The sequence below is a fragment of the Vidua chalybeata genome, chromosome 9, assembly GCF_026979565.1.
Source record: "Vidua chalybeata isolate OUT-0048 chromosome 9, bVidCha1 merged haplotype, whole genome shotgun sequence".
Classification (NCBI taxonomy): domain Eukaryota; kingdom Metazoa; phylum Chordata; class Aves; order Passeriformes; family Viduidae; genus Vidua; species Vidua chalybeata.
The window spans coordinates 28,243,301-28,268,704 of NC_071538.1; the positions used below are offsets into that span (position 1 = coordinate 28,243,301).

General features: G+C 38.5%; 1 protein-coding gene and 1 long non-coding RNA gene across 6 annotated transcripts; one reads left to right on the forward strand and one right to left on the reverse strand.

Moving 5' to 3' along the window:
• UCHL5 (ubiquitin C-terminal hydrolase L5) lies at positions 1-16,613 on the forward strand. Of its 2 annotated transcripts, XM_053950213.1 has the most exons (11): positions 1-223; positions 1,570-1,633; positions 3,592-3,697; positions 10,807-10,932; positions 11,017-11,078; positions 11,156-11,286; positions 12,639-12,702; positions 13,773-13,875; positions 14,308-14,421; positions 14,601-14,699; positions 16,017-16,613. In XM_053950213.1, the coding sequence occupies exons 1-11, from the start codon at positions 142-144 to the stop codon at positions 16,059-16,061; spliced, it is 996 nt and encodes a 331-aa protein (XP_053806188.1). In that variant the 5' UTR covers positions 1-141; the 3' UTR covers positions 16,062-16,613. The 2 variants fall into 2 exon arrangements, with proteins under 2 accessions (XP_053806188.1, XP_053806189.1); XM_053950214.1 differs by lacking the exons at positions 1-223; positions 1,570-1,633 and adding an exon at positions 6,979-7,062 and having other exon boundaries at positions 3,623-3,697.
• On the reverse strand, positions 15,796-25,390 carry LOC128792085 (uncharacterized). Of its 4 annotated transcripts, XR_008432299.1 has the most exons (8): positions 25,124-25,208; positions 24,728-24,983; positions 23,487-23,583; positions 21,625-21,704; positions 20,864-20,905; positions 19,485-19,535; positions 17,142-17,263; positions 15,796-16,012 (listed from the first exon to the last, which is right to left on the reverse strand). It is a non-coding gene; the product is annotated as an uncharacterized LOC128792085 (long non-coding RNA). The 4 variants fall into 4 exon arrangements; XR_008432298.1 differs by lacking the exon at positions 23,487-23,583 and having other exon boundaries at positions 25,124-25,390; XR_008432300.1 differs by lacking the exon at positions 24,728-24,983 and having other exon boundaries at positions 25,124-25,378.
• Positions 25,391-25,404: the final 14 nt, after the last annotated feature.

The following is a 25,404-nucleotide window of genomic DNA, read 5'->3' on the forward strand; positions in this document are numbered from 1 at the left end:
CGCCCGCAGCTGCCCCGGATCCAGTCCCGCGCGCCGCTTCCTGCGGCCGCCCCGCCTCTCCATGGCGGTGCCCGGCGCGGGTCCTGCCGGGAAGGGAGCGGCGCGGCTCGGCCTCGCAGCCTGAGCGGCGGCAGCGCCGCCATGTCCGGGGGCAGCAGCGCCGGCGAGTGGTGCCTCATGGAGAGCGACCCGGGCGTCTTCACCGAGCTCATCAAGGGCTTCGGTGAGCGTCGAGCGGAGCCGGGCAGGTGGTGGGGTCTCCGCGGGGCTGTTCCCGCACCGCTGGGTGCGAGCCCGCTGTCCCTGCCGGGCGGGGAGGGGATGCGGGGGCTCGGTTGCTGCGGGGCCGGGGGGGCGCTGGGACGCGCTGCCGGCGGCGAGCGCGGCTCCCGTGATGTCCGCGGCGCTGGCCCGGCCCGGCCCGGCCGCCTGCGGGCAGCGGGGAGTCCGGCCCAGCACGGCCTGTGCGGCCCGGCCCGGCTCGGCTCTCGGCCCGGCACCTGTTGCTGTGCTGCGGGACGGCTCGGCAGCAGCGTGCCGGGTAGAGTCACAGCGTCCTTTAGGTTGGGAAAGGCCTCTCAGATCATCGAGTCCAACCTATGACCCAACACCACCTTGTCAGCCAGACCGTGGCGCTGAGTGCCGTGTCCAGTCTTTCCTTAAACACTTCCAGGGCGGTGACTCCATCACTTCCCTGGGCAGCCCATTCTAATGTCTCATCAGCCCATTGAAAAAATTCCTCCGAATATCCAATTTAAACTTCCCTGGGAAGGTGTTCGGGTTAGAGAGCCCCAGGAGTGAGGACGTTTGGAGAAAGGGCTGTGCCTAGGCTGAGCTGTGGGGCTTGGCAGTGGCTGGGTAGCCTGCAAATGGCTGCCTGGCCTTCCAGAATGTTAAATTTTGTGCTGAATTGCGTTTAAAATCTTTGGTGAAACTGTGAAACGATGGTGATTACAAAAGCCAGGTAATTCTCAGCCAAAGAACCAAAATTATTTTACTCCACATTTCATTGATTCATAGTTTGTCGTGTCTTTTTCTCAGAAACAAAGTCCATAAGTCCAGACATGGTTCTTTTACGTTTTTATTTAGCTAATAAATGAAACTGCCACATAATAAACCTTTGGGCTCTGTATTATGTAAATATCTTGTTTGAATGTACAGCATTTTTGCTCTACTACCATAGGTCTTTGTCTGGAGACAGATGCTTAAAGTTCTGCTTTGGGCTTGGTGATAATGCCTTTATAAAGAGTATTGTTTTCAGTTAAGCAAAGGACACGAAGTGATCAGAGAGATTTAAGCTCCTCTGCTTCTTCTTTAAATGCAACCCTGTAAAGACAGTATCACCGTACACAGGTTCAGAATTTCCTGAAGTAACTTCTCTCTGCCTGTCTTGTTTGGGGTTTTTTAATCAAGGTCCATTACATCCCTCAGATAGTTTTCCATAGCCTGGATATACTAGTTGTAAATATTACATAATGTCTTTGTGTTTTCTTTCATAAGTCTGTCTTTACTGGCTGCGTCCCTTTTTAAATGAGTTAGTTGAAGAAACCTGTATTTTCATTATTTCAGGCTGTAGAGGAGCACAAGTAGAAGAAATATGGAGTTTGGAGCCAGAGAACTTTGAAAAATTGAAGTAAGGCACATGTTTTTTAATCGTGTTTGTCTGAAGTCCCTGAAAGAATGTGTACTAAACTCAGGTGTATGTTTGGTGGATCTTTTGTTTGGGGCAGTTTGTGTTTGTGTTTTTTCCTTCAGTTTCTACAGAAGTTCGGTAGGATTTTGATTTAATGGAATATCTGGCAGTTAAATTGCTTTTTATTAATGCTTTGGTACTTAATCTAGCTTAATCAGGTTTTGAAAGAAATGCTGATAGTAGCTAGAATGTGGAAGTAGATTCCTAGTGATTTTTCCATTAGCTGGCCTTACAGCTCTTAACAAATTCTTGGGCAAATTTCTATTCCTTGCTTTATCTCCCTCCCTCCTCACATGCCATGATGTTGCCTCTGTTGTCTTAAATTATTTTCTGGTACTTAGATACCTTTGTAGCTCATTTTTCCTGCAGAGCCACTTCCATATGGATGTGAAGGCAAATAGACTTTTTATAACTGATAATGACTGGTGGAACAATTTTGCCCTCATTAAGCAACATTAATTCTTCTAATGTTTTGTCCATGTGTAAACATGTTGTTATCCATGTTTACATACGGGATTTTAAGAGGAAAATATCTTTTAACCTAGACTATACTCTTGTATCTTGTGCAAATATCCATACTTGTTGGATTAATCTTTAAAAAGATGCAGGAATTGGTACAGAGGGTGTACTTTTAGAATTCTTGACCGAAGATATTTGACAAGCAACACCTGAATGGCAGAAATGTGGCCTATGAATTGGTTTATTTGCTGTCTACACCATCAGAACATTTGCTCATTAAGTGCCAGTTTTGCATATCCTGGGAGATGTGTGTCTTTCTAGTCCTGAGGGCTCCTCCCTTCCCATTTACACCTGCAATATTTTACACAATGTATAAACACTGGGAGTGAAAGAATAGAGAAACATCTTTGTTTTCTAAACAGCAGGTCTGCAGGCACACAGTGTGTGGTGATTGGGAGTGGGGCTGGGCTGAGCCTCATCCCCAGTGGGTTCAGCTGTGAGAAGCAGGTGAGCAGCACTGACAGCAATGAGCCATGGAGTGCCCAGGGGCAGAGGCTTGCAGTGGAATGGTCTTACTCTGTATGGGTTGAAGCTTTCTGAAGCTGTATGATGATCCTCTGTGTGCTGTGGCCCTCTCAACTGTGACATGTGCTGTGACACAGGTCCACTGAGAGAATTTGAAAAAATGTATCTCAGATTTCTGGTCAGAGCTTAGGAAAAGATTCTTAGGCGGTATAGGTGTATGTTTGTCTTTTGTAGAGAAACCATTTGTGGCCTCTTTTTGGTGATGACCTTAGATTTAAGTTGATGAATAAATTTTTGTCTTACTGTAACTGAAGATTTTTTAAGACCAATTTTCTTTACTGATAAATTTTTGTGTTCTGGGAACACTAAATACAATGCAACGTGTAGTAAAAGCTGTTTACTATTCAAGACACGCAGTCTGAAAGCCAAGGCACATTTTTACTAGAAGGGACAACTGGGTTTTTCTTACTTGTTGGTGAGATAACTCAAAGCATGAAGTTTTGGGAGAGCTCCTCTTTGGGTATTTTATCTGTGTTCAGAATTATTACAAAAGCTTTTGCTCCTGCTCTTGTACATGACTGACAAATGCTTTGATAGCTGTTTATCACTAACTAATTCAAATGAGAGTTCTGCAAGTATAAAAGTTGTAGTAACCAGGAAAACTGGTCCTGACTTTTGAAAATTAGTGGCTAAATGCTAATTCAGATTGGGATTGTTCAGCACTTACAGAAAGAAGCTCGAATTGTCTTCTGCCTAATTAAAAGAGCACATCTGAAAATTTCAGTGCAAGTTCCTGATATTTAGAAAGAATTAACAGAATTACTGTATGAGCATACAGCTAAACTACAGAACACATAGTTTTAATATTTTTCATCATTACTGGTGACCTTTTTCCTATAAATTTTGTTTTTCAGGCCAGTACATGGGCTGATTTTTCTCTTCAAGTGGCAGCCTGGAGAGGAGCCAGCGGGTTCTGTTGTCCAGGATTCCAGACTGGATACAATATTTTTTGCTAAGCAGGTATGAGAAATTCAGTAATTGTTTTAGATATATCATGACACATAGCTTTTAATACCAAAAAAAGGCTATTTTTTTTGTTAATACATACACAGAAATCAATGTTTTGCAAGGTAAAATAGCTTCAACAAATTCTGAGAGTAGGAGCTGAGTATTGACAAAGCAAATCAGTTTGAGCTGTCAAGTCAGGCAAAAATTGCAGCTATGGAAGAAAAAAGCTCGTATTTATTTGTCAGCCCTCACCCATAAAGTAGCTCAGTCTTCTGTGCAGTAGAAGTGACTTGGTAAATGTTCCCAGCAGAATGAGCAATTTACTTCTTTTGAAACCACTTTCAACAACTGTTGGAAGAAGTTTATTTTGGTCCTGTTTTTATTTCTTATTTTTCTCAAATACTCTGAAGCTGGGGCAGTATATGTAGGATAATGCTTTCCTTTAAGGGTTTGCAAACCATTTTGGCATGGAAGTTTTAAGTATTCAAATGAAAAAGCAGAATTTAAATTAGAAACAACAGGAAAACTGGTTTAGCTGATGTAATCCATTGTGTTTATTAAATGCAGAGTAGTACTGAAATTTTGTCTTAGTTAACAGACTGCTATGTGTGTTGTTTGCAAGCAAGAAAATCAAGAGAAAGTGATCAGAATGAAAGTAGGAGTATTTAATATAGGTGTTAATTACAAAACATTGATATCAAAGGGCAAATTATTAGGATTTCTGTGAAGACCTATTACATAGTCTAGTTGTTGGGGTGTTTAGGGTGGGGGTTTTGGGGCCTTTTTTTTTGGTTGGGTTTTTTCTTATTTCCCACCACAAATGCAGAAGCGCTTTGAATGTAAATTTCAGGATATGAAAAAATCTCTACATGCTTCCAGTTAAAAGTATAGAAATATGGAAAACAATGCAAATAGCCATCCTGGCCACTCTGTACCTGCACTTCAGTTTTGTTCCTTTTATAATTGCCTTCCTGTTTTATGCTGTTGTGGGTCAGCTTTTTTAATGCTGATTCTCTTCATTCTTCCCCTGCTGTAGTGATCAGCAGCAGTTTGCTAATTGTCTTTATAGTTTGATAGCTCTCATAGACACTGGTTTAGGTTGTGATTTATACCTAACCAAACATACTGTTAGTAGCCATGGGCTGTAGCTAAAGAACAGCCATGAGGCAAAGAACTCAGAGAAAATCCTCGATGTAACTTTCAAAAGGTAGTTACATGGTGGGAGGAAATTACTCTGGAATCTAGAGAGGGATTTTTTTTTGGAGGATGTTGGTTTTTTATTTGAAAGTGAAGGTAAATCTTCCTTCACTCAAGGGATTTCATCTTGTTTCCTGTGAGTAGCTGAGGTTGTCCTAGAATTGCTGTTCTTGTGAATGCTAAAAAGTTTCAAAGCATTTGTCTGCTTGCTCCACTTCTTTTGCCTTTTCCACCCCCTTCCCTTTTTTGAACCTTGACACTGTGTTTAAAGGCAATAGCTAAGAGGAGCTTTCTTGAGCTTTAAGATGAGATTGCAGAATGTACATCACAAAATTTGGATAATGTTAGATTTGATAACAAGCACAAAATTAAAGGATAACAAGCACAAAATTAAAGGCTAACAATGAAAAGTCTTCTTTATTTTATAGTTTTCTTTTAAACACTCATATTTTAATGTGGTCTTAAGCTGAAACCTCCTTTTTCATTGTCCCTTTCTTTAGCTACTGCCTTTAAATAGGAGTACTGGAGTGACTCTTAATTTTACCCTGGAAAGCAATTTCCAGAAATGTTGACTCTTACAATAGTACTGCCTGGTTATGCCACTTGATGGCGTGGAATAGATGCTTCAAAAGTCATTTGCAAAAAGTTTAGAATTAGTATATTTTTCATTTTTTAGTGTTATCTGTCAAGTGCAGTGACTTTGCAAAATTAAAACATTCCTTGAAGACTTATATATGCTTGTGTTTCATATCAGTTCAGTTTTGCCTGGACTGAGCTATTGTGACTGAACAACTAGAAATAGGTACAGAGAAATTATTATTAAAAGTCAACAGAAAGAAACTGCTTTGGATATTTTGGAGGAATCTGTTTAAAATCAGTTTAGCTCTGGTTACTTTCATACTGAAGAAAGTTAGCCTGGGTTAGCGATCCAACTTGACAAGCAATGTTTTGAGGACTTGCAGTGTTTTCTTGAGCAAGTGTCTGATCTTATGATTTGCTACTGATGAGAGCAGGGTGCAGTGAACTCCTGTGAGCCAGTGAAGCTCATCCCCCAGCAGTTTTCTGTGCATAGTATCTGGGCTGGTCTCTGCTGTACTGTGAGATGGGTCTGTTCAGCGAGTCTGTACAGGACAAAACTGGTAACAGGTAAGTGAGAGAACAGGGGGTTCTTTGTGCTAGTGCTGAAGTTACTGCATCTCTCAAAACCACAGTCTGAATCCTTCTGAGTCACCCAGGAGCACAAATCAAGATGAGCATTAGTATTGAATACTTGTATTGTGAAAGAGCAGTCCTCCCAGGCATTGTGCAACTGGGTTCATGTGTATTTTTTATTTCCTCCATATGTTTTAAGGCAAATTTTATGCTCGCTTTGAGGGTCTTTCCAGAAGACCTTTTTTTTCATTACAAAAGTGATGATGTAAAATTACACTAGGTTCATATGTAGGCTGGAATCCCAGAACAAATAGATTGGTTAGGGCAATTTTTATGACATATAAGGTTATTGATCTGTTGATCTGTATCTTCAAAACCATCATGACACTGGAGACTGAAAAATCTCAACAGGTCTTTGCCTCTCTTTCCTTTCTCACACATTTTCTTTTAAATGTTCCCATCTAAAGACATTCGGTGCAATTGGTTTTACTGCAGGCATGTTTTCAAGTCTTCCTGAATCCTGTGTGAGCAAGACAAGGCTACTGTTAATATATAATAAGAGTTGACTAGAGGAGATAAACTTTGTTTCTGTTTAAATTTATTATGTGTTCAATCTTAAAAATTGTTTCTTTGTGGGGAACTTTATTTAGAGGTAAAAGACTACAGCTCTCAAACTGTCTAGTAAAACATCTTTAAAATTGCACTAGGAAACACAATTTTGGTAAGAAGCTTGTGCATGCTCACATTTTCCTCATTTCCACTTCCATAGTGATGTTGTAGTTGAATTCCAAATGGCGACTAGATCTTGTTCCAAGTTAAATCACGATTGTGTTGGGGGGTTGAATTTTGAAGTCTGTCTTGTATGCATGCATATTAAAGGGGTGTTTTTTAATGGTCACTTTTATGTGCACTCATGTTAAATTTGGCCTCCCTGTTATGCCTAGGTATGATTTGGTCCTCTAGTTGAGGCCACAGAACTCTGGATGATCTTACATACCCTTTGAGCTAGGATACATAGGCACAATGAGGTGAGTTAAGGATACAGTTTCAGCCTTAACTCAGAATTTCCTGATTTCTGTGTTGCTTCAGTGGACCCTTGGTGTTGTTTTCACACACAGTGGATACATGATTACAGCTGCTCAATGTATTCAGCTCCCTACCACACTCTTTGGAGGAGCTGCGTTCTTTGCTGGGCACTGCAGAAGTGTCTCTGGACAAAAAAGAATGCCATTGTTGCAGACCTGAAACTAATGGTTTTGAGTTTAATAAATTCTTCAGCTTTCAGTATGGAACTGTTGGTATCCTGCCTTTCTTAGATGCCATGTATTTATTTTATTTTGTGTTGTCATGACAGAACATTAACTTCATCAATTGGGAATACCTTCAGAAGGAGTATCTTATAAATGATACTGTTAATAACAAAACATTGGTCTCTGCTTATGTTTATGGCACTAATGGAAGCATGTGTATTTTTTTTTACATTTCCAGTACTTAATTGATTTCAAACTCAAATGTCCCTTTCAGATTTGGTAACATTAAGATAGACCAGATATCTGTGTTAAAGCTAAGTTTGGGATAACAGGTAACTTACAAGGAATACAAACATGAAATAAATCAGAAAAAGATCTTCAGTAATTGAATATAGCTAAATATAGTAAAGATTATATCTTTACTCCAACACAAGTTAAATGGAAAAAATTATATTGGGTTTCTAAACAAGAATAAATAGTGGAACTTCGTGCTAATGCTGAATTTTTCATGTTGAGCTCTGTAAAAGCAACTGTTCTGTAATGTTCACTTACTAAACATCGTTTAGTAAGTGAAGCCCAGGGATTTGCTGGTCATACTACCAATTGCAGCACAGGCTTGTCCACAGTTCTTTTTGAAAAGCAAAATACATAATCCATCAGGTAGAAGATGTGAGTCAAGAATTTAAAGTGCTTCTGCCTAAAGTTGATCCGAAGGTTGGATTTTGTCCCTAGAGAAAGGTGCATGCTTAGGAAGTAATGCATCTTACTTAGAGAGCAGCCTCATCAAGTGGTTCCTTGGTTTAAGCTGAGCTTCACTTAAGGATAGGTCAATCTTCTCTTGATACATTGCTGTGTATGTATGTTACAGTTTTCTTTGAAATATTGCTAAATACACCTTGAACTTTTGCCTACAAAATCTTTTAACTATGGGTGTCTGCTTTAAGTTGGAGTCTTGCATATTGATCAATCTAATACCTCACCAAGACTTCCTGGACAGGAATATCCAGGCAAGTGTTGGTATTTCTGGACAAATACAGAAAATCCTCTTAATCCTCGAGTCGAAATAAAAATCTTTTGGGAATAACCTGCATTTATTATTATGTTACTTAAATGCAAAGAATGTTTTCTGTGAATGCTGAGGCACCCTAAGTAAGAGATACACTGGGAATTAGAGATGGTGTGCTGAAGGATTCTCCAGGTTGTGTGTGGAGCAGTGCTGGACTGGCTGTGTGCATGGATGGCACTGTGTCTGTGTGACAAATAAATCCCACACTTGCTGCATTTGGTCCTGCAGTCACATCACTCTGCGCTCCTCACCCTGCCTGTGAGCCACCACTAGCTAGAGATTCCCTTCTTCCATCTTGCTGTTCTCCTGTGTCATCTACATCCAGGAGCACACTGGATTTTTATGCACATCACCTGCATTTCCTTCTATTCCTTCTATTCCTCTGCTACTTTGTTTAGCTTGCTTCCTATACACTTCATCAGACTTGTCTTATACTGTAGTTGGAATACAAAATATGCTTAAAGGCCAATATTTGATGAGCCCAGTAATTCTTTGCAAAATCTCACTTTTCCTCTGATTTTATTTTCTGTTCAAGCTTCTGTATCCCGCTATTCAGCAGTTTCAGTGTCGAACTTACCTCTAGGCACAAAATCTCAGTAAATTTCCTTTCCTTGTTTTGAAGCCATTATTGAGTTGTGTGTAAAGAGAGCAACTGATTGTTCCATCTTGATTTTTCAGCAAAATTAGTTGTCATTTAATCCTGTTCCTCCTATAATGCCGTGTATTAATTATCATTTACAAGTACAGTTTGCTGCAGTGACCCTGCCTTCATTGTAACAGCACTGTTCTAACAGTGTGTCAGCACTGATGTCCTTGCCTTCTCTTGCTTCTCTATCAGCTTAATTACACTGCATCAGCTTCGCCCACTCTGATCCTCTTGAGATTTCCCTGCTTTCATCCTAGCACTACTTGACCACTGTCTCTGATAACATTCTTCAGTTGTATCTCAGAGAGTCTTTAGTTCTTTTTCCTATGTTACAGTGTAATTCAAAGTATGCCATTCTGCTGGTCTGGGGGTTGGACTTTTTCTGCTGCTGGTTCATTATTTCACTGCCCTTGATGGATTTTCCTTGTATGTCCTTTATTTTGCATCTGTGTATTCTAGCTCTTACCTTCTGTACCTGCAGTTGGTTTCATTTCAGTTTTGGCTGCCGTAATCTGTTCTGTTTGTGCAGTTGACTCCCTTAATTACTATTTAAGTCAACTAGATTGTATTTTTCTTAAATTAATAAGTGTTTTATTATTTGTCATCTGCATATATGCATAATCTGAACTGAGAACACCCTGAAGTATATAAAATAAATTTATGATATGGCTTTTAGTATTAACATACTAGGCTTTCTTTTGTTAGGACTAGCCTTGGTTGTAAAACAGGTTGCTTGGGCTTTTTTTTTTTTTTCCTCTTTTCTTGTTGGAAGTGGTTTCACATTCACAGCCCTGAACTAATTTTCTTTTTTTTTTTTTTTTGTACAAAATTCACATCCTCTCTGGAAGTTTTAAGGTTTAAGTAGCGTTTTCAATTGCAGAATAGTGTCAAAGACTAATGATACATTACTCTTTCCCAACCTATAGCTCTCTGAGAAAAAACTGCTAATATAAAATCTTGTATTATGGCCTCATATTATGTGATTACAGTGCATTTAGGTAAATCTCAGATTATATTTAATAATCTTTGCAGCTTCTTTCTTTAAATACACTGTTTTAGTTTGGTTATTAGTAAACAACATTAAACACATGGCTTTAATACGAAGGGGGTTGTTTATATTTTCTAAAAGTGGAATATTTAACACTGAAATGTAACAGTGTCAAACTAGTAACTTTAACTTGAAAATTATAGTTATATTGGACAAATATATTATTCACCTAACCATCATTTAAGCAATATCTACATCTTGGAACACTTTTATTAGTTTATCCCTAGAATACTTGATTTTTTTTTTTGTCCAATAAAACTTTTTAATAAAAATTTTAAGTTCCATAATGTGTTTTATTGCTTCAAATTAAATTTTTGACCTCTTACTCCTAGTAGGAGATCTGATTATTTGCAGGACTTTTCTTGGGAGAGTTGACTTTTTTTAAGGCCATAGATAACACAATTTGGGCAGCTTGCTTTGAATATTACTGTGTGTTTTTCCACAGGGATACAAGGATTTTTGCCTTTCTTCTATGCCTTTCATTAATCACTTTAGGGAGATGGTAAGGCAGTGGAATGACAGTTTCTGAGGACAGCTGTGAAATAGGAGTTTTATCAGTGAATTGTATATGCCAGCCATGAAGAGCCGATTTTATTATAGCAAGGGCTTTTCTGTAGCTACTCAGGCAGCAATTCCAGTCTGTGTTAGGGTGCATCTCTAATGTGAATCAGCATAGAAAATGTGTGTGTGTAACAAAAGCAAACACAGTTTGGAGTGAACTTTATCAGCAGTGCTTACCAAGTTCTCCATGCTTTTTTCTAGGTCATAAATAATGCCTGTGCAACTCAAGCCATAGTAAGTGTGCTGTTAAACTGTGCTCATCAAGACATTCATCTAGGAGAGACCTTGTCAGAATTTAAAGAATTTTCCCAAAGCTTTGATGCTGCAGTGAGTGACCACTGTTTTCTGCATTTTGAGTGTCACAGTGTTACAGCTGTGGTGGTTTACAAGTGTTTTGTTACTTCCTTTCAGATGAAAGGTTTGGCACTGAGCAACTCAGAAGTGATTCGACAAGTTCACAACAGTTTTGCAAGGTAACATATGTTTTAAATCTGGCCAAAATTTGAGCAAATCCTTTTTAATCTCAGAGGTTTTAAAATTTTCTTTGCAGACAACAGATGTTTGAGTTTGATGCAAAGTCTTCAGCAAAGGAAGAAGATGCCTTTCACTTTGTAAGCTATGTTCCTGTTAATGGGAGGCTATATGAGCTAGATGGCTTAAGGGAAGGACCAATTGATTTAGGTAACATTTTACATTTTTGCTGAACATCCTTTATTTTAACAATGGCTTTTTGCAACAAATTGGTCATATGTTACCAGCTCAAAGCAAATTATTTATTAAAATAAAGAATATCTTGAAAGTTTTCTGAATGTGCTGTAGGCTTGTACTTCCTTGCAGTCATTTATATTGTTTTAGTTTTGTTGGTCTGAAAATACAATTTTCTCCCTGCTTCCTCCACGTCTCTGATGCTCTCTCTTTTCATTTAGTAATCAAGTGATCAGGTGTTGCAATCCCTTCCAAAACCTTGATAGTTTTGTTGCAATACAGAAGTTTACATAAAGGGAGAATATATACAGTTCATTCCAGACACTTTTTATCCATTATGTGCCTTATGTTTACACACTGCCCTCTTTCTTCTTAGATAGCAAGTGTTTCCCTAATGGTTTAAAAGAAAATAGCTTGGTTCTCTGTAAGACAGGCTTCTGTTTTGTCTTTATTAATCTTTAATCTTTCTTGATATATGTGTGCCCTGTTGAGTCTTGAAATCTCTGCGCTGCCTATCACGTGTCTGTACTTTAGAGTCTGATACACTGTCAACATGTTCCACACTTCATTCCCAGAGTGTTTTCCCAGATTTGTTGACAATTTTATTTATGTTTAGGCTGAGCAATGGCTTGCTGCTAATCTTGTCTTTAGCCTGTCTAGAGATACTGTACAGTCTTCAGACCTAACAGTGACATCATTTGTGTGGGCACAAGATCATGAGTCTCTAAATTTACTTTAAGGTCTTGAAATTGCAAAAAGAGACATTTTCAACTTAGGAAATCACCTGTGGGTATCCTGTCATATATCTTGAAATCAAGTTTTCTATCATATATCCTTTTATGTTTTTTTCTTCTCCCGACTTCTTAACATTATATTGCATCCACACAGAAAAAATCAAGAGTTAATATTAAACAGCTGTACCTGTCCATAGTGTTTTCCTTTGCTGTCTACTTTAATGTTGTCATACCAACTAATTTCCCTTGTGTCATAAAGATCTTATGTAACATACTTTCCCCCACCCCATTATTTCTTGTTATCAGCAAAACAAATGTTAGGTGGTTATGCCCTTAAAATGTAGCTTTGTTCCATTGCTTTGGTCACTGCATTATCTAACTGTTGTTATTAATAAAATATCTTCCACCTACTGAAAAACCACCTGAGTAATTTCAGATTGCAGTAGCTAAGGAAAAACCTGTTATATACTCTGAAGTTGCTGCATAAGCCTGAATTATATGAGTTGACTTTGAAGTAAATTTTGCCGTGATACTGAATGTTTTCCTTTGTTGAATTTTGCAAAGATGATGATTTTTCCCCTGTGGTTTTCCCAGGTGCATGCCATCAGGATGACTGGATAAGCGCCGTGCGGCCCGTCATAGAGAAGCGCATACAAAAGTAAATGGTCGTGATGCCTTTAAAATATAGCACCTTACCTATGCTTAAAAATTCCATAGTCTTACCTTCCTCCACTTAAAGGATTTCCACCGAATTTCTAAGCAATGACACTTATGCATCATTTCTTTATGCATATCACTGTGTGACTTGAGAACCTGTTACCCAACATGAGGCAAATGTGATGATAGATAAATCTCAAATACACTGTGCTGCTGCATAATTAATCCAAGTAGGTGTCTGTGTAGTGAAGAGAGATCCTACGAGTGCTCTGGAAAAGAAGATTGTTATCTGTTACACAGCTGTGGATCTTTGTGAGTGAAAGCTAAGAGTGTCATGACCATGAATAACATTTGCCGACACACTTAAAATTATTAGATAGCCATTCTGTCCATACAGCTGGTATTTAGAGATCTGAAGATTTTTTTTAGGAATGGCTTGTCTCAGAAGTTTAAGCTAGAAAAACATGCTATGGAATTTTGCTACTTCTTAACTCTGTTTCCAAACTGCAGTCCCAAATTTGTTAGAAATAAAGTTGATTTTATGTCATTTTTAGAAAACAATTCTAAGTTTTTAGTTGAGGACTTTTTTTTTTTTTTGGTAAGCAAAACAGGACTACCAAGTTATTTTTGGAGAATTTAACCTCTAAAAGGCCTGCTAGTCTAATTGTTGAATGTACTTCTCACATTGTGTCGAGAAGTCCCCAATATTTTCTAACATGTAATAGTAATGAGAAACTAAAAACTATTGTGTGAAGCATCTTCTGTGAGTTCTGTTGTCGTGTTTTCTTTTATTTTTTGGACAGTTTCAGTTTTGTTTTGTGACCACGGACAGGAATAGTAAATTTTGGGGAGAGAAGGTAATTAGGAGTTACCTATTGGATAGAGTTAATTTGTGGTCTGATTTTATTTTGTAACAAGATTGGATCTGTAGCACAACTTAATTTAATATACTCATTTAAAATTTTGTTTCCGTGGAATGAAATCAAGGAGGGGGCTTTTGAGTTGTCATGTTGGTAACTAATTTTGAAAGTGGCTTGTCTTTGTTGTTTTGTTTTTCTGTTCCTCATTTAGATACAGTGAAGGTGAGATAAGGTTTAACCTGATGGCTATTGTGTCTGACAGAAAGATGATATATGAGCAGAGGATTGCAGAGCTACAGCGGCAACTGGCAGAGGTAGGCCATGGAATTTAAATTGCTAAAGTAGTTCCCTGATAGTTCTGTGTGTTGGCTTTACTATTCACTTCCCTTCCTTGCTCCCAATGGAGCAGCAGCAAAAAAAAAACAGGGAGTGATTGCTAGAGATCTGTCCAGCACAGTGTGGATGCACTCAGTGCTGCAGCTCTGAGCTGAGCACTCAGCACAGTGTGACCATGTAATTTTGACATTCTGCCTTGATCATTTGCTGTGGTGCTGGAACTGGCTTTTTTTTTTTTTCGTGGTACCTGCTTGTAACTAACTGCAGAAATTCCTGGTATGTTCCTATCATGGTAAACAAAGCTGAATCTTTCTGTGATAGAAATACCCTTGAGACAAAACTTGCTTTTAAAAAAAGTAAAATTTAAAAATGGAGTAACATCATCCATTTAAATTTTTGTTTTGTGGAAGGAGGAGCCTATGGATACAGATCAAAGTAGTAATATGTTAACTTCTATACAATCAGAAGTTGCAAAATACCAGATGTTAATTGAAGAAGAGAACCAAAAATTAAAAAGATATAAGGTATGTAGTCTTTGCTTTTCTGATGAAATTATTGGAACAGTTGTAAGATAAAGCCAGCATATATATATATATATATATATATATATGGGAGCTTTGCAATTAATCTGAAGGATCTGGATGGGGACTAGAAGATAGGTCAGCTATATAATAATTCTGTTAATGCTTTTTATTTTTTTTAGATTGAAAATATTAGAAGAAAACATAACTACCTGCCTTTCATCATGGAATTGTTAAAGACTCTAGCAGAGCACCAGCAGTTAATACCATTAGTAGAAAAAGTGAGTATTTCCTAGCTGATAATATATTACTATAATTCTTCATACCTTCTCTTTTAACTAAATGAGCCCATGTAATTTATTTGTCCAAGTTCTTTGGCCAGGGACAGCTCCCTGCAGTCCTGTGGCACAGTGCTGGGAATTCGGTCCCTCCCTTTTCCCTGCTCCTATGCTCACTTACTGGCTTGGGTTCCCCCTTTCTAAGGTATCTGGCCATTAACATTGATTTACTGCTAAGGTTTGTATTAAAACTTCAATAAACAAGTGTGTCTAGTACTTTGGCAAGGTTATTAAACTGGTTAAGTACTTGAATTGTACCAGCTCTGTGCTGGTGTGCACTTATGCTTGAGTGCTAGAGGCAGGATCCCTGATTTTATACTCACTGACAAATCTCTGAATTATTATAATGAAAAAAGATCTGTGTGTTATTTAATGGGTACATTCTTTAGCTGGATTTATTTAGGAAGGTACATTTGCAGGCTCGTAGTTTTCAAGAGAGTAACTTGTGGAGTTTTAATCCAGTTCCACGTTAGCAGAAGTCATTGATAACACCCGTCAAGCTGCTTTCACAAGTAAATTACCAGTGAATTGGTGGTAACAGATCTTAATTCTAAATCACTGAATTAAATGCTGTTCTGTTCACTTCAGTAAGTGGTAAAAAGCAGCAGCCTGATTCGGAGTTAACTAAATGTTTTGACAGAAAGTTGTTGGCCGGTATTGCTTCTGAGTTGTCCCCTCTTCTTGCCCAATCTGTTTAAGTAAATTCATAAGGAAGAAAGTGCCACTTCCTTACCAGTATGAACTATTTCTGATTGATGTAAGTTAGGAGAATCTGTCTGCAAATATTTTGACAGGAACTTTTGTGGGGTTTTTTTCTACTTACTTGAAAGATTTAAACCATTGAGATCTTGGTTCGTTTCAGAGTTCAGTTTTGATTATCTATATGTCTGAATGTGGTGTTTTCTTGTGACATAAAATGTTTCCATTAGGAAGAGTTTTTTCTATGTTAAATGAAATTGGTATGGAGGTATGAAAAATGAAGGTTGAAATTATGTTTTTAAAATAGTGCTTTTCCCCTACAGAAGTTACCTAATCTCAGTTTCTTTTGCATAATTTATTTAAACCTGTATTTGTTTTTAAAAGGCTTTATACAATAACCTAGTAAAATAGTAGTAGGATGCTTCTGAAGGGTCCAAATTTACATTTAATTTTTTTTCCCAGTATATTTTTAATATTCAGAAATGTAATGGGTAGTCATTCAAAGCTCCAGAATGATCTTCATCTTGTCAAAGCTTGACATCATCTCCCCTTGTTTCCTAGGCGAAAGAAAAACAGAATGCCAAGAAAGCTCAGGAGGCCAAATGAAGATGACTTTGCAAAACACATACAGTTACTTGCTTCTGATACTATTTTCATGACAACAAATAAAGCTTTTCATAAACTTCAATTTTTGTCCAGTGCACGTTTGCCAGTTGTAATGGTTTGTCTTGTACTGTTTGCATGGGTCCGACTCTTCCTTCCCCTGCATCTTGTGCATGTAGTACTGCTGAGCAATGTTTAGGTTCTCCTGGTCACATTCAGTATTTAACAGTCTCTCTGAAAGCTTGGGAAGTGGACCCAGAAATGTGCAAGGAAAATGTCCCCATTTTGTCCCACTTGAACATAATGATACAAATGCCAGAGGTTTAAGTATAAGCATGAGCTTTCTTTGCTCATCCCTACTAACAGTTACAAGCCTTTCCAGTTGTTCATTGACATAGCCTGCGTCTTTAAGAAGTATGTGTCTATTTTTTTTACAAAATGGAAAAGTATGAATTCAGCTGTAGAAACGTTTGCAAAGACCAATGTATAATCTCAAAAGAACTGCATTGCTTTAGTAGAAAAGATAATAAATATTCCCATTTTTATTTTGGCAAACTTTTTTCTGTGGTATTTTATTATGGGGTAAGATGATTAGGATATGGAGTTCATCAGCCTTGTGACTTGAGTATATGCATTCTAAATTTGAGGTAGAAAGAAGGCACATGATTGTTTTGGGGAGTTAATATTCTTGGATATAAGGTATTCCTCTTCTGGAGTATGTTCAGTTTAAGTCTTTAAAGCACTGATGGTTTTTGTTTTTTTTTACTTTGAGAAGTAATATAAGGAAAAAGGTGTATGGAAGATTATTGTTGATGACAACATTGCTGTGGAAGATGCTTGAGCTGTGTCCCATGGACCAAAGGAAATACCTGGGGAATGACGTTCACTTGGTGTCCTGCAGGCAGCATGTGAGCTGTGAACAGATTGTTTTGGTATGGATAGTAAAGGCCATTACAACAATACACACTGTTTGAAATATTCACTGTCAGTGTACATGTGTTTGTTTAGAAACTTCCAGTTTCTTCCTAAAAGACTCAGCTAAGAAACAGAAAGAAAAGAAAAAGATATGAAACATTCTGTTACCTGTGGTGCTTTGCATATATTGCATATATATTTATATAAACGGGATAAAATTTTGGCTGAAGAAGTAAAACAGAGACTGTGCTCTTCACTGCTGGAAGGATCTCCTCGAGTCATTGCTGTGGCTGGAAAGGTAAGCTCTGTTTTAAAAAAAACTGAGATCCGTATCTGTATTTTGTACAAAATTGATCAGGTTAATGAGAACATAAACTCTTGTGAGAATTTCTTACTTTAGTAATTCACTGAAGCATTATTGTCCAAGGACACAGAAAGACTCTTAGAGGAAGCGACATTTCTGCTTTTAAAATTACATTTTAAACTCCATTTCAACCTGTTGAAAACATTTGTCTTTTTAAGTGGTAGCCTGATGACTCCTGCTGCACCCTGTCATCTTTGAAGAATTTTGCAATTTGATATTAGATGACAACTTAAATTTGTACTGAAGTAATTTCATTCTCCTTTTCCTGGTGTGCTTGGGCACAAAAGGAAAAGGAATTTTGCTGAAGCAGATTACTATTTTTGCAATTATCAACAAATTTTAGTAGCAATTGTTTCAGAAATTAGGAAACATATTGCAAACAACCTTTCTGGATTTGTGGACGGACAAAAAAAGGATGGATGTAAAGATCAAATTTTAACAAAATTTGTTAGTCCAATGTGTAAGTGAAAAATGCTTAGTTTTTTAAAAAGGCTGTTTAATGCAGAAGTAGAACATTTCAAAATTAGTGTTTTCTGTTGTATTATGAATGTTTTTCCGATCAAACTTGGGGCAATTTTTTTACTTTTTTTGCCAAATTTGTAGAACCATTTTTTTATAATGTGTGTCTTGGCTTTAAAGGTGGTTATTTGTATATTAGGACAGCATCACGTGAATGCAGAGCTGGACATGAAGTTGGTCGTGGCTAGGCTGGGATACAGTTCATTTTCTCCTTGGTAACTGGTGCAGTGCTGTGTTTGGTAACACACTGATGTTTTCAGTGATTGCTAAGCCTCCCACAGGGTCAGAGTCTCCTCTCAGGCATCCCCCTACTCTGGCATGGGGCTCCTCCATGGCCTGCGGGTGGAATGCTGCATCCCTGCGGACCTCCATGGGCTGCAGGGGCACAGCTGCCTCACCATGGTCTTCTCCACAGGCTGCAGAGGAATCTCAGTTCCTGCTCCTGAAACACCTCCTGCCTCTCCTTCGCTGCCCCTTGATGTCTACTGTTCCTCTCACACATTCTCACCTTGCTTTTCTCTGGCCACGATTACAACTGCACAACTTTCTTTTCTTTATTCTTAAATCTGCTATCAAAGAGGCATTACTACCATTTCTAATTAGCCCAGCCTTGGCAAGCATCATTTCCATCTTTGGAGCCACCAGGGATTGGTTTTGCCAGACATGGAGGAAGCTTCTAGCAGCTTCTCACAGGAGCCACCCCTATAGCCCCCCATACTACCAAAAGCCAGGCCATGCAAACCCAGTACAGCTGGTTTCAGCCTCTGCCTCCCAAACCTTGAGAGTTTAGCAGCTACACCTGAGAGATCAGTGGATGATTGGGTTTGCCCTCAACTGCTTTTCAGTGTTTGACTCATCAGTGTAGGAAAGGAACAGTTTTATCTTGTCTATTAATTATGCAAATAAGTGCATACATGCCTATGTGCTTCCTGTGTAAGGAAGTCCAAGGAGAAGGTGGGGTTTGTGTATGAAAATACAGGACACCTTTTCTTTCCTTTTTTTCCCAGAGCACTAGTTAGTGGAAACAATGATAAGAAAAACAGCTGCCTGGGAGAGTCTGTAATAAACTGCCACATAAACAACCTTCTGCTATCAAATTGCTGAAGTCCAAGTACATTCAAGTTGTAAAGACTGAGGACTTCAGAAGGAAGGTAAGTTATTTTATGGCTCATATTTTTCATGCAGGTAACACATGTCTGCCTAGCAGAGCCACAGAAACAGTGGGGAGAAACAGACTGGAGATACTGTGGCCTTACGTACAAGAACAAGAAGTTTCCCTAACAGAAGAGAAAGTGTGCTTCTCAAAATAGCTGGCATTTGTTAACAGGCTGAGACTTGTGCGTTCCATGTGCCTCAATGAGCATATAAAAAGGATTGATTCATCTCTGAGAAATTGATGACACTTGCTAAAAATAAATGAGTTTAATATCTCAAAAATATACACACAATGTAAGCTCTATCTGTGCTCACAGGATGTTCTGATCTTTTCACTTTTTTTTATTTAGCGATTATATCAGTAGCTTATGTAGAAAAATAACATCAAAAATAGCTAACTCACCAAACCACAAATACTATCTCTTTCTGTCTGGTAATAAGAGCCAATTCCAGTGTCACTAATTTTCACTCACCTTCAGTGATTTTCCTTTTTCTTCCTTTGTAAATGCTGCTTCTTTCACCTGCTAGACTCAAAGAAGAGTAGGGAAACATCATTATGACATGTCAGATTATAAAAGCCTTCAAGAAAGCTTGAAAAAAATCTTTTATAAACAACAGAAAGATAGCAACTTCTTTTTACAAAATCTGTATTCTTCTTAGGCAAGTTAAAAAAAATAATAGTTGAATTATCAAATTAAAACAAAATCTTTAAGTGTTAGGGTTAATGATGCAATTCTTGATGAAAATTTACCAAACCAGAAGACCATACACAACAGGAACAAACTCTACTACATATTTACAATACAGAAATTTCAGTGTTTCCTCCTGAAATTGAACTGCTAGAATGATGTGTGACAGCTTTTTACCAGTACGGTAATGAGAGGAAACTGAGAATACTGTGCTGAAAAGAAATTTATAATTGGAGGAGGAATTCTTATTAAAAAGGTGGGGGTTTGCATGTGTGCCTGACAAAGACATGATATGTAGAATCTGGTAAAAGATTAACAGAAATTACCATGCAGCTATTATCTCCAGTAAATAATCTCAGCCTACCTAACCACATTTTGATGGGTTTTCACTAACAATAATATTTTTTGAACTGTTTTTTCCAGCATATGCTGCAGCTACATATATAAAAATATGTATATTACATATATATTTGTGTATTATAAAATTTTTGTTTACATATCTTTTGAAAAGCCACTGAGGAGTTTAAAACATGTCCCTCTGCAACTTCCTGAACAACATACTTTTAAAATAAAATCTCTGAGAACTGAGATCTGAATAAGCAGCAGTTCCTTGAGATCCACACTAATATAAAAACACCTAAACATGCTTTATGCTATTATTCATGTGCTAGGATTAGCTAAGGTTGGCCCTTGATTTTCCTGTGGAAATTGACAGTCCTGTCTTGTATCAGGTCTTGTATAAGGTGTTCTCAATCCAAACCACTACCAAACTTGGAGACTTTATGGATAACACAAAGCAAGGATAATTCCAGGAAATCATCAGCACATTTTATTTTACTGCAGAAATGTGATGTGATTACAGAGATGTAAGACAGTCCTACTTTTTACATGTGTTAAGAGTGCTTTCCCTGGGAAATTTGATTGGTAAAATTATTCAGATGGCACTTTAGTCATAATGTAATTACAGTAACTTGCATGAGAGTGGAGGATGCACAAGGTCTAGTGGTTGGAATAGAAGGCCAGACCATTCATCATCTTGCCACTCCTTCCTATATGAACATGAAAAGTTGCTTAACCTTTACAATTTAGCTTATTCTGCAAAACAAGAATAAGGCTATGGGCTTACATGCAGCTAAGCAAAGGTACTAACTGTATTGCCTTACCTGTCTCTCATTTTCTCCCAGTTTTATAGTACATGAGTAAACCTGCCAGAAAGGAACAAAAATGACATTGCTAATTTAGGTGGTTTTCAGCTTTATACACACAGGCACTAGAATTCTTATAAAATATTATTGCCTTAATTGTCTATCATCCCAACATATATGTCATCTTCCTAAGCTCATTAAGAGGCTGCTGTAAAATGTGATGCAGCAATGCTATGAAGGAAAAGAACAAATTTCAACCAAAGTACCACTAGAGCAAGGAAAGGAAATAAGGGGTCATACTTCTGCTTTTCTGTTGAGACAGAATAGAAAAGAAAATACAGCAAGGAAGTGCAGGATAAAGAGGTGGCAGCATATGGCACTTGGCAGAGGCTCCTGCCCCTGCCCAGGGGGACTCAGATGCCGAGGAGATGGTTACTTCAGCAGAGAGCATTGGAGTGACAAGGATGTGCTGTGGTACTGGCTCTGCCTAGTGCAACTACAGACTTGCTCTGCTGCAAATTCTTGTACTTTCTGTTGCTTCAAAATTTTTATCCCAAAAAGAGAGGAGATGTGCTGAATGACAGTGGAAGGTCTGGGATTGGAGCAAAGCAGGCAATGACATGTAAGCAAAAAAGGCAATAAGGAGGAGAATCTGGGGCACGTACTCCTGAATCAGTATTCTGCATCCCACAACACCAGTGGGACAAGGAGGATGATGAGATGGGATGCTTAAGGAAGTGAAACCTCTAATGAGAAATGATCAAAACAAAGTTTCTTACCTTCCTTATAATTTCTCTTTTTTTCCACAGCAGCTGCAGTCAGAGGGTATATTTACATAGACCTTTGCATTCCAAGTAGGCTGGAAACACAAACATTAGTAATTGTACTGATGTTCTATAAATTTATTATGAACAGCATCAAAGAACTGCAAAAAAAAAATTTAACTCTGATGTGGTGGGTTATATAGTATTATTTATTGTGAATTGTGAGTTTGTGAATGCTTGGGAGAGGAGCTTTCAAGGAGGAACACTCATTTTACACATATGGACTTCACATTCCTTTAGATCCTCTAGGCTTCTTTTATACATGGGAAATCAATACCTTGTGTGTTGTGTTGGAGATACTGAGCATGTCCACAGTGTAAGGCTGTATTTTGCTAACATTGTTTTATTATTTAAAATAAGCATATAAACTAGCTCCAGTAGTTGTCATCCCACGGGCTTGGATGACATTCTGCATGCTCTTTAATGAACATGGGATTCTTTTTCAATGATTATGTTGGATGGATACAGTCTTCTGCTTTTGTCAGTAGAATTTTATAAAAGTGCAGGAATTTAAGTTTTGTTAATGTGATGGTCAATTTTTTTAACATGATGGTCAAGCATCACATGCTAAGGATTTTCTTTTTTATAATCTGTGGTTTATGTGCAAGAATCTTCACTGTGTGAAATAACAAGGACATGCTTGCAGCCACCTGGAGAAGTATTTCATTCTTGCCTTCCATTTGGTATCACAGGTTTCAAAAAGAGAATTTTTCCTTTATTATCAGCTTTACAAGTCACATTGCTAACTAAAATAGCAAACTGAAACACTGCCAAGACATTTAAAAAATACACATTTCTTTTTTTAAAGACAGCTATCCTGGTACCACAGTTCTAGAGCAGTTTTATATGGAAGGAGTAATATAAAAATTGAATGGTGATATGATACCATTTGACAGTTACACTGGTATTTTAGGTATTTCTCTCAGTCATAGAGGCTAAAATGGGAAGTCATTTTTAATGTATAATTTGAAGAACATTACTAGTGTGGCCACAAATGTCAGATCTTAGAACCATGCCTACACATCATCCCCTTTTGAATGGAAAAAAAAAGAGATAAAGGAATTTCAAATTGAGACTATATGTGGTAGAATAAAAACTCATTCCTGTGAATTTTTAAGAACTTAAAGGAAAGAACAATGTAAACAAGTGGAGATGAATTATAGCTGATTTAATGATAAGCTGAAATGATATTTGAAAACAGTAATTCTAAAGACAAATAACATTTTGTGTTTCAAATGCTAAAAGCAGTGTATCATGCAGGAAGAAATGCTGCATAACTGGGGAAAGCAGACACTAAAAATAATCTAAGTTATCTACTGGGATCAGCTCCCAAAAAGAGAACAAGCTCATCTACAAATTTCTGAACTTTCAGAAAACATAATGAAGAATAAACATTAGAAAAGCCTAACTCTGATGGAAGTCTGAAGTGGAGTTTGAGAATTAAAGTGCTCATCTGTGCTGTGTTACATAATAAGAACAATAGGTGAAATCATATCCCACTTCTTTAAATTTCAACCATATATTACTGTGGTAATCTATGCCATGGTACTGAAAATTGTTGTTAGCATGTTCCTACTGGTAATGCAATTAAATGTTGAGGGAAAACATAAACTACATGAAAAAATGAAACCTTTCCACAATACAGGAACCAAAAGACAAAGTGGTAGATGTCCCCAGACTGGAATATTAAAACCCAGACTGAACAGAACATCAGAACACTGTACAATCACTTGCTAGAAACTGGGAAGCAAAAGGATTCAGGCCCTGACCATTTGTAGCTTCTGTGACATTAAACCAAGGTTGCAAAGAATACCTACGACGTATAGCTATTCCTAATGCCATCTTCTGCTTCTACTCAGGACACTGACAACTCCAACAAGGTCCACGTTTCTACTGTAACATTTAAAGAGGAGTCTGCAAAGATAGCAATTGTTGATTGGAAAGTTTCTGTGGTACAGAATATCAGACTGGTTGGAAACACCTTAAAGCTCATCTTGTTCGAAACCCTGCCGCAGGCAGGGACAACTTCCACTAGACCAGGTTGCTCTAAGCCCTGTCTAGTCTGGCCTTGGACATTTCCAATTTACACTTATTTTCTAGCTCATAGTAAAGCTTTTGCTAAATCAAAGGTGCTCTTTGTAAATATCCTAATCATCTGTGTTCATAAGATCTCAATGCCTGTGACTGTGGCTAGAAAATTCTGTTTTCAGAAATTAATGGCTTTTCTTAATACTATTTTCTTTAAACACTGATCTTTGATAAATGTTAAGGTTGTTTTGGTGGAAAAGCCTAAATAATAGAGATTATTTCTCTAGTAAAACAGATAGAAATAACACTTTTAGCTACTAGCATGACATTTCTGGTAAAGTTAATGAAAATCTGTCTATGGTCAGTACAAGAGTCAGAAATAGAAGCTGAAGAGTAACCTTGCCCTATGTAGTTTTTCTCTGTGTGTAGGAATTTCTGTCTTCTGTCTGCATGTCAGAACCCAGCTTTCTTTTGCAGGCCTGGTCTCTCAAGTCCCTGGCTCTGGGCATGGCTACTTCTGACTTGATGATGTCCTATTTATATTTTATTTCCAGGTCATGCAATGCTGCACTTGAGATGTTGAACTGACAGTAATACACTGTGTGCTCCTCACAGTGTTATTAAAGGAAAATAGAAAAGCAGGGATTCCCTGCACAGCATCCTGCACAAGGCATCACAGCAGGATTGATCCCACAGAGCCTCTAGCTGGGCATAGATGTGATAAAATAGATGGGCAATAAAACGGGACCACTAAATACCATTTTTGGTCTTTAAATATAGCTTCCTTAGTATTTTATACCATATTCATGTTCTCATAAACAGGCATCAAGTGGATGTTACCTTGAAATATCCTGCTGCTAAATAATTAGCTCTTGTAACAATTTAAAACTGTCAGTCAGTACGTGCTTAGTAAATGCTGCAAGATTAATGACTGCAAGACATTCTATAATTGCGTTTTAAAATTTCTTCTGTATCCCAACTAGTTCTGACTGTGATACAGGAAAGCTTAGAGGGTCCCCAAACATCTTACCTGTGGTATTGGTTAAAGCTAAGGATGATTTGTGTCCTGCAGCACACAAAGCTACGGGGGACCTTCTCCAGCACCGAGTCCATCTCTACGCCTTCACTCGGGACTGGCGGGCAAAACCCCAAAAGCTTTGCCCTGCACACCCACGTAAGAGGGAACTTAATTTGTGTTATTTTTCCCTGAAGTAAGAAAAGTAACCGGCTTGAAGCAATAAAGTGTGATGGCATGAGGCAACCGTAGGGTCCGCCAACAGAGGTTCCTGAGGGAGAGAAAATGGCGGGCGGGGGCCCTCAGCAAGCTGCCAAAACACAGAGCGCTCCCCAGGAGCCACTCCGCGTGTGAAAAGCCTCACCCCCGAGCCCGCTATGACAAGAGGAGGTGGGGGGGGAAAGACCCCACCTGAAAGTAGGAAGGCATCTGACATTGGAGGCCGTCCCTGACGGAGTGCGAGGTACCCTGCCCGATACGGGCGATACTTCCCCCGCCCTGCCCTGCTCTCACGGGCTCCAGGCCGTGACTCGGTTATTTCTCCTCATCCCGTCCCGTCCGGTCGCGTCCCGGTTGCGGGGGAAGGCGGGCGCAGGAAGGGGCGGGTGGTGCGGAGAGAGAGAGGGAGGGAGAGAGGGAGGTGGGCGGTGAGAGGAGCAGTCGACGCACAAGATGGCCGCTGCCGGAATGGC

What these genes read in the sequence shown, in the direction of transcription:
- UCHL5 (XM_053950213.1), top strand. Translation starts at nt 142, where the DNA reads ATGTCCGGGGGCAGCAGCGCCGGCGAGTGGTGCCTCATGGAGAGCGAC. An exon ending in GAGAACTTTGAAAAATTGAA is followed by an intron (nt 1,634 to 3,591) that starts GTAAGGCACATG and finishes TTTGTTTTTCAG; the next exon opens with GCCAGTACATGGGCTGATTT. An exon ending in GTTCACAACAGTTTTGCAAG is followed by an intron (nt 11,079 to 11,155) that starts GTAACATATGTT and finishes TTTTCTTTGCAG; the next exon opens with ACAACAGATGTTTGAGTTTG.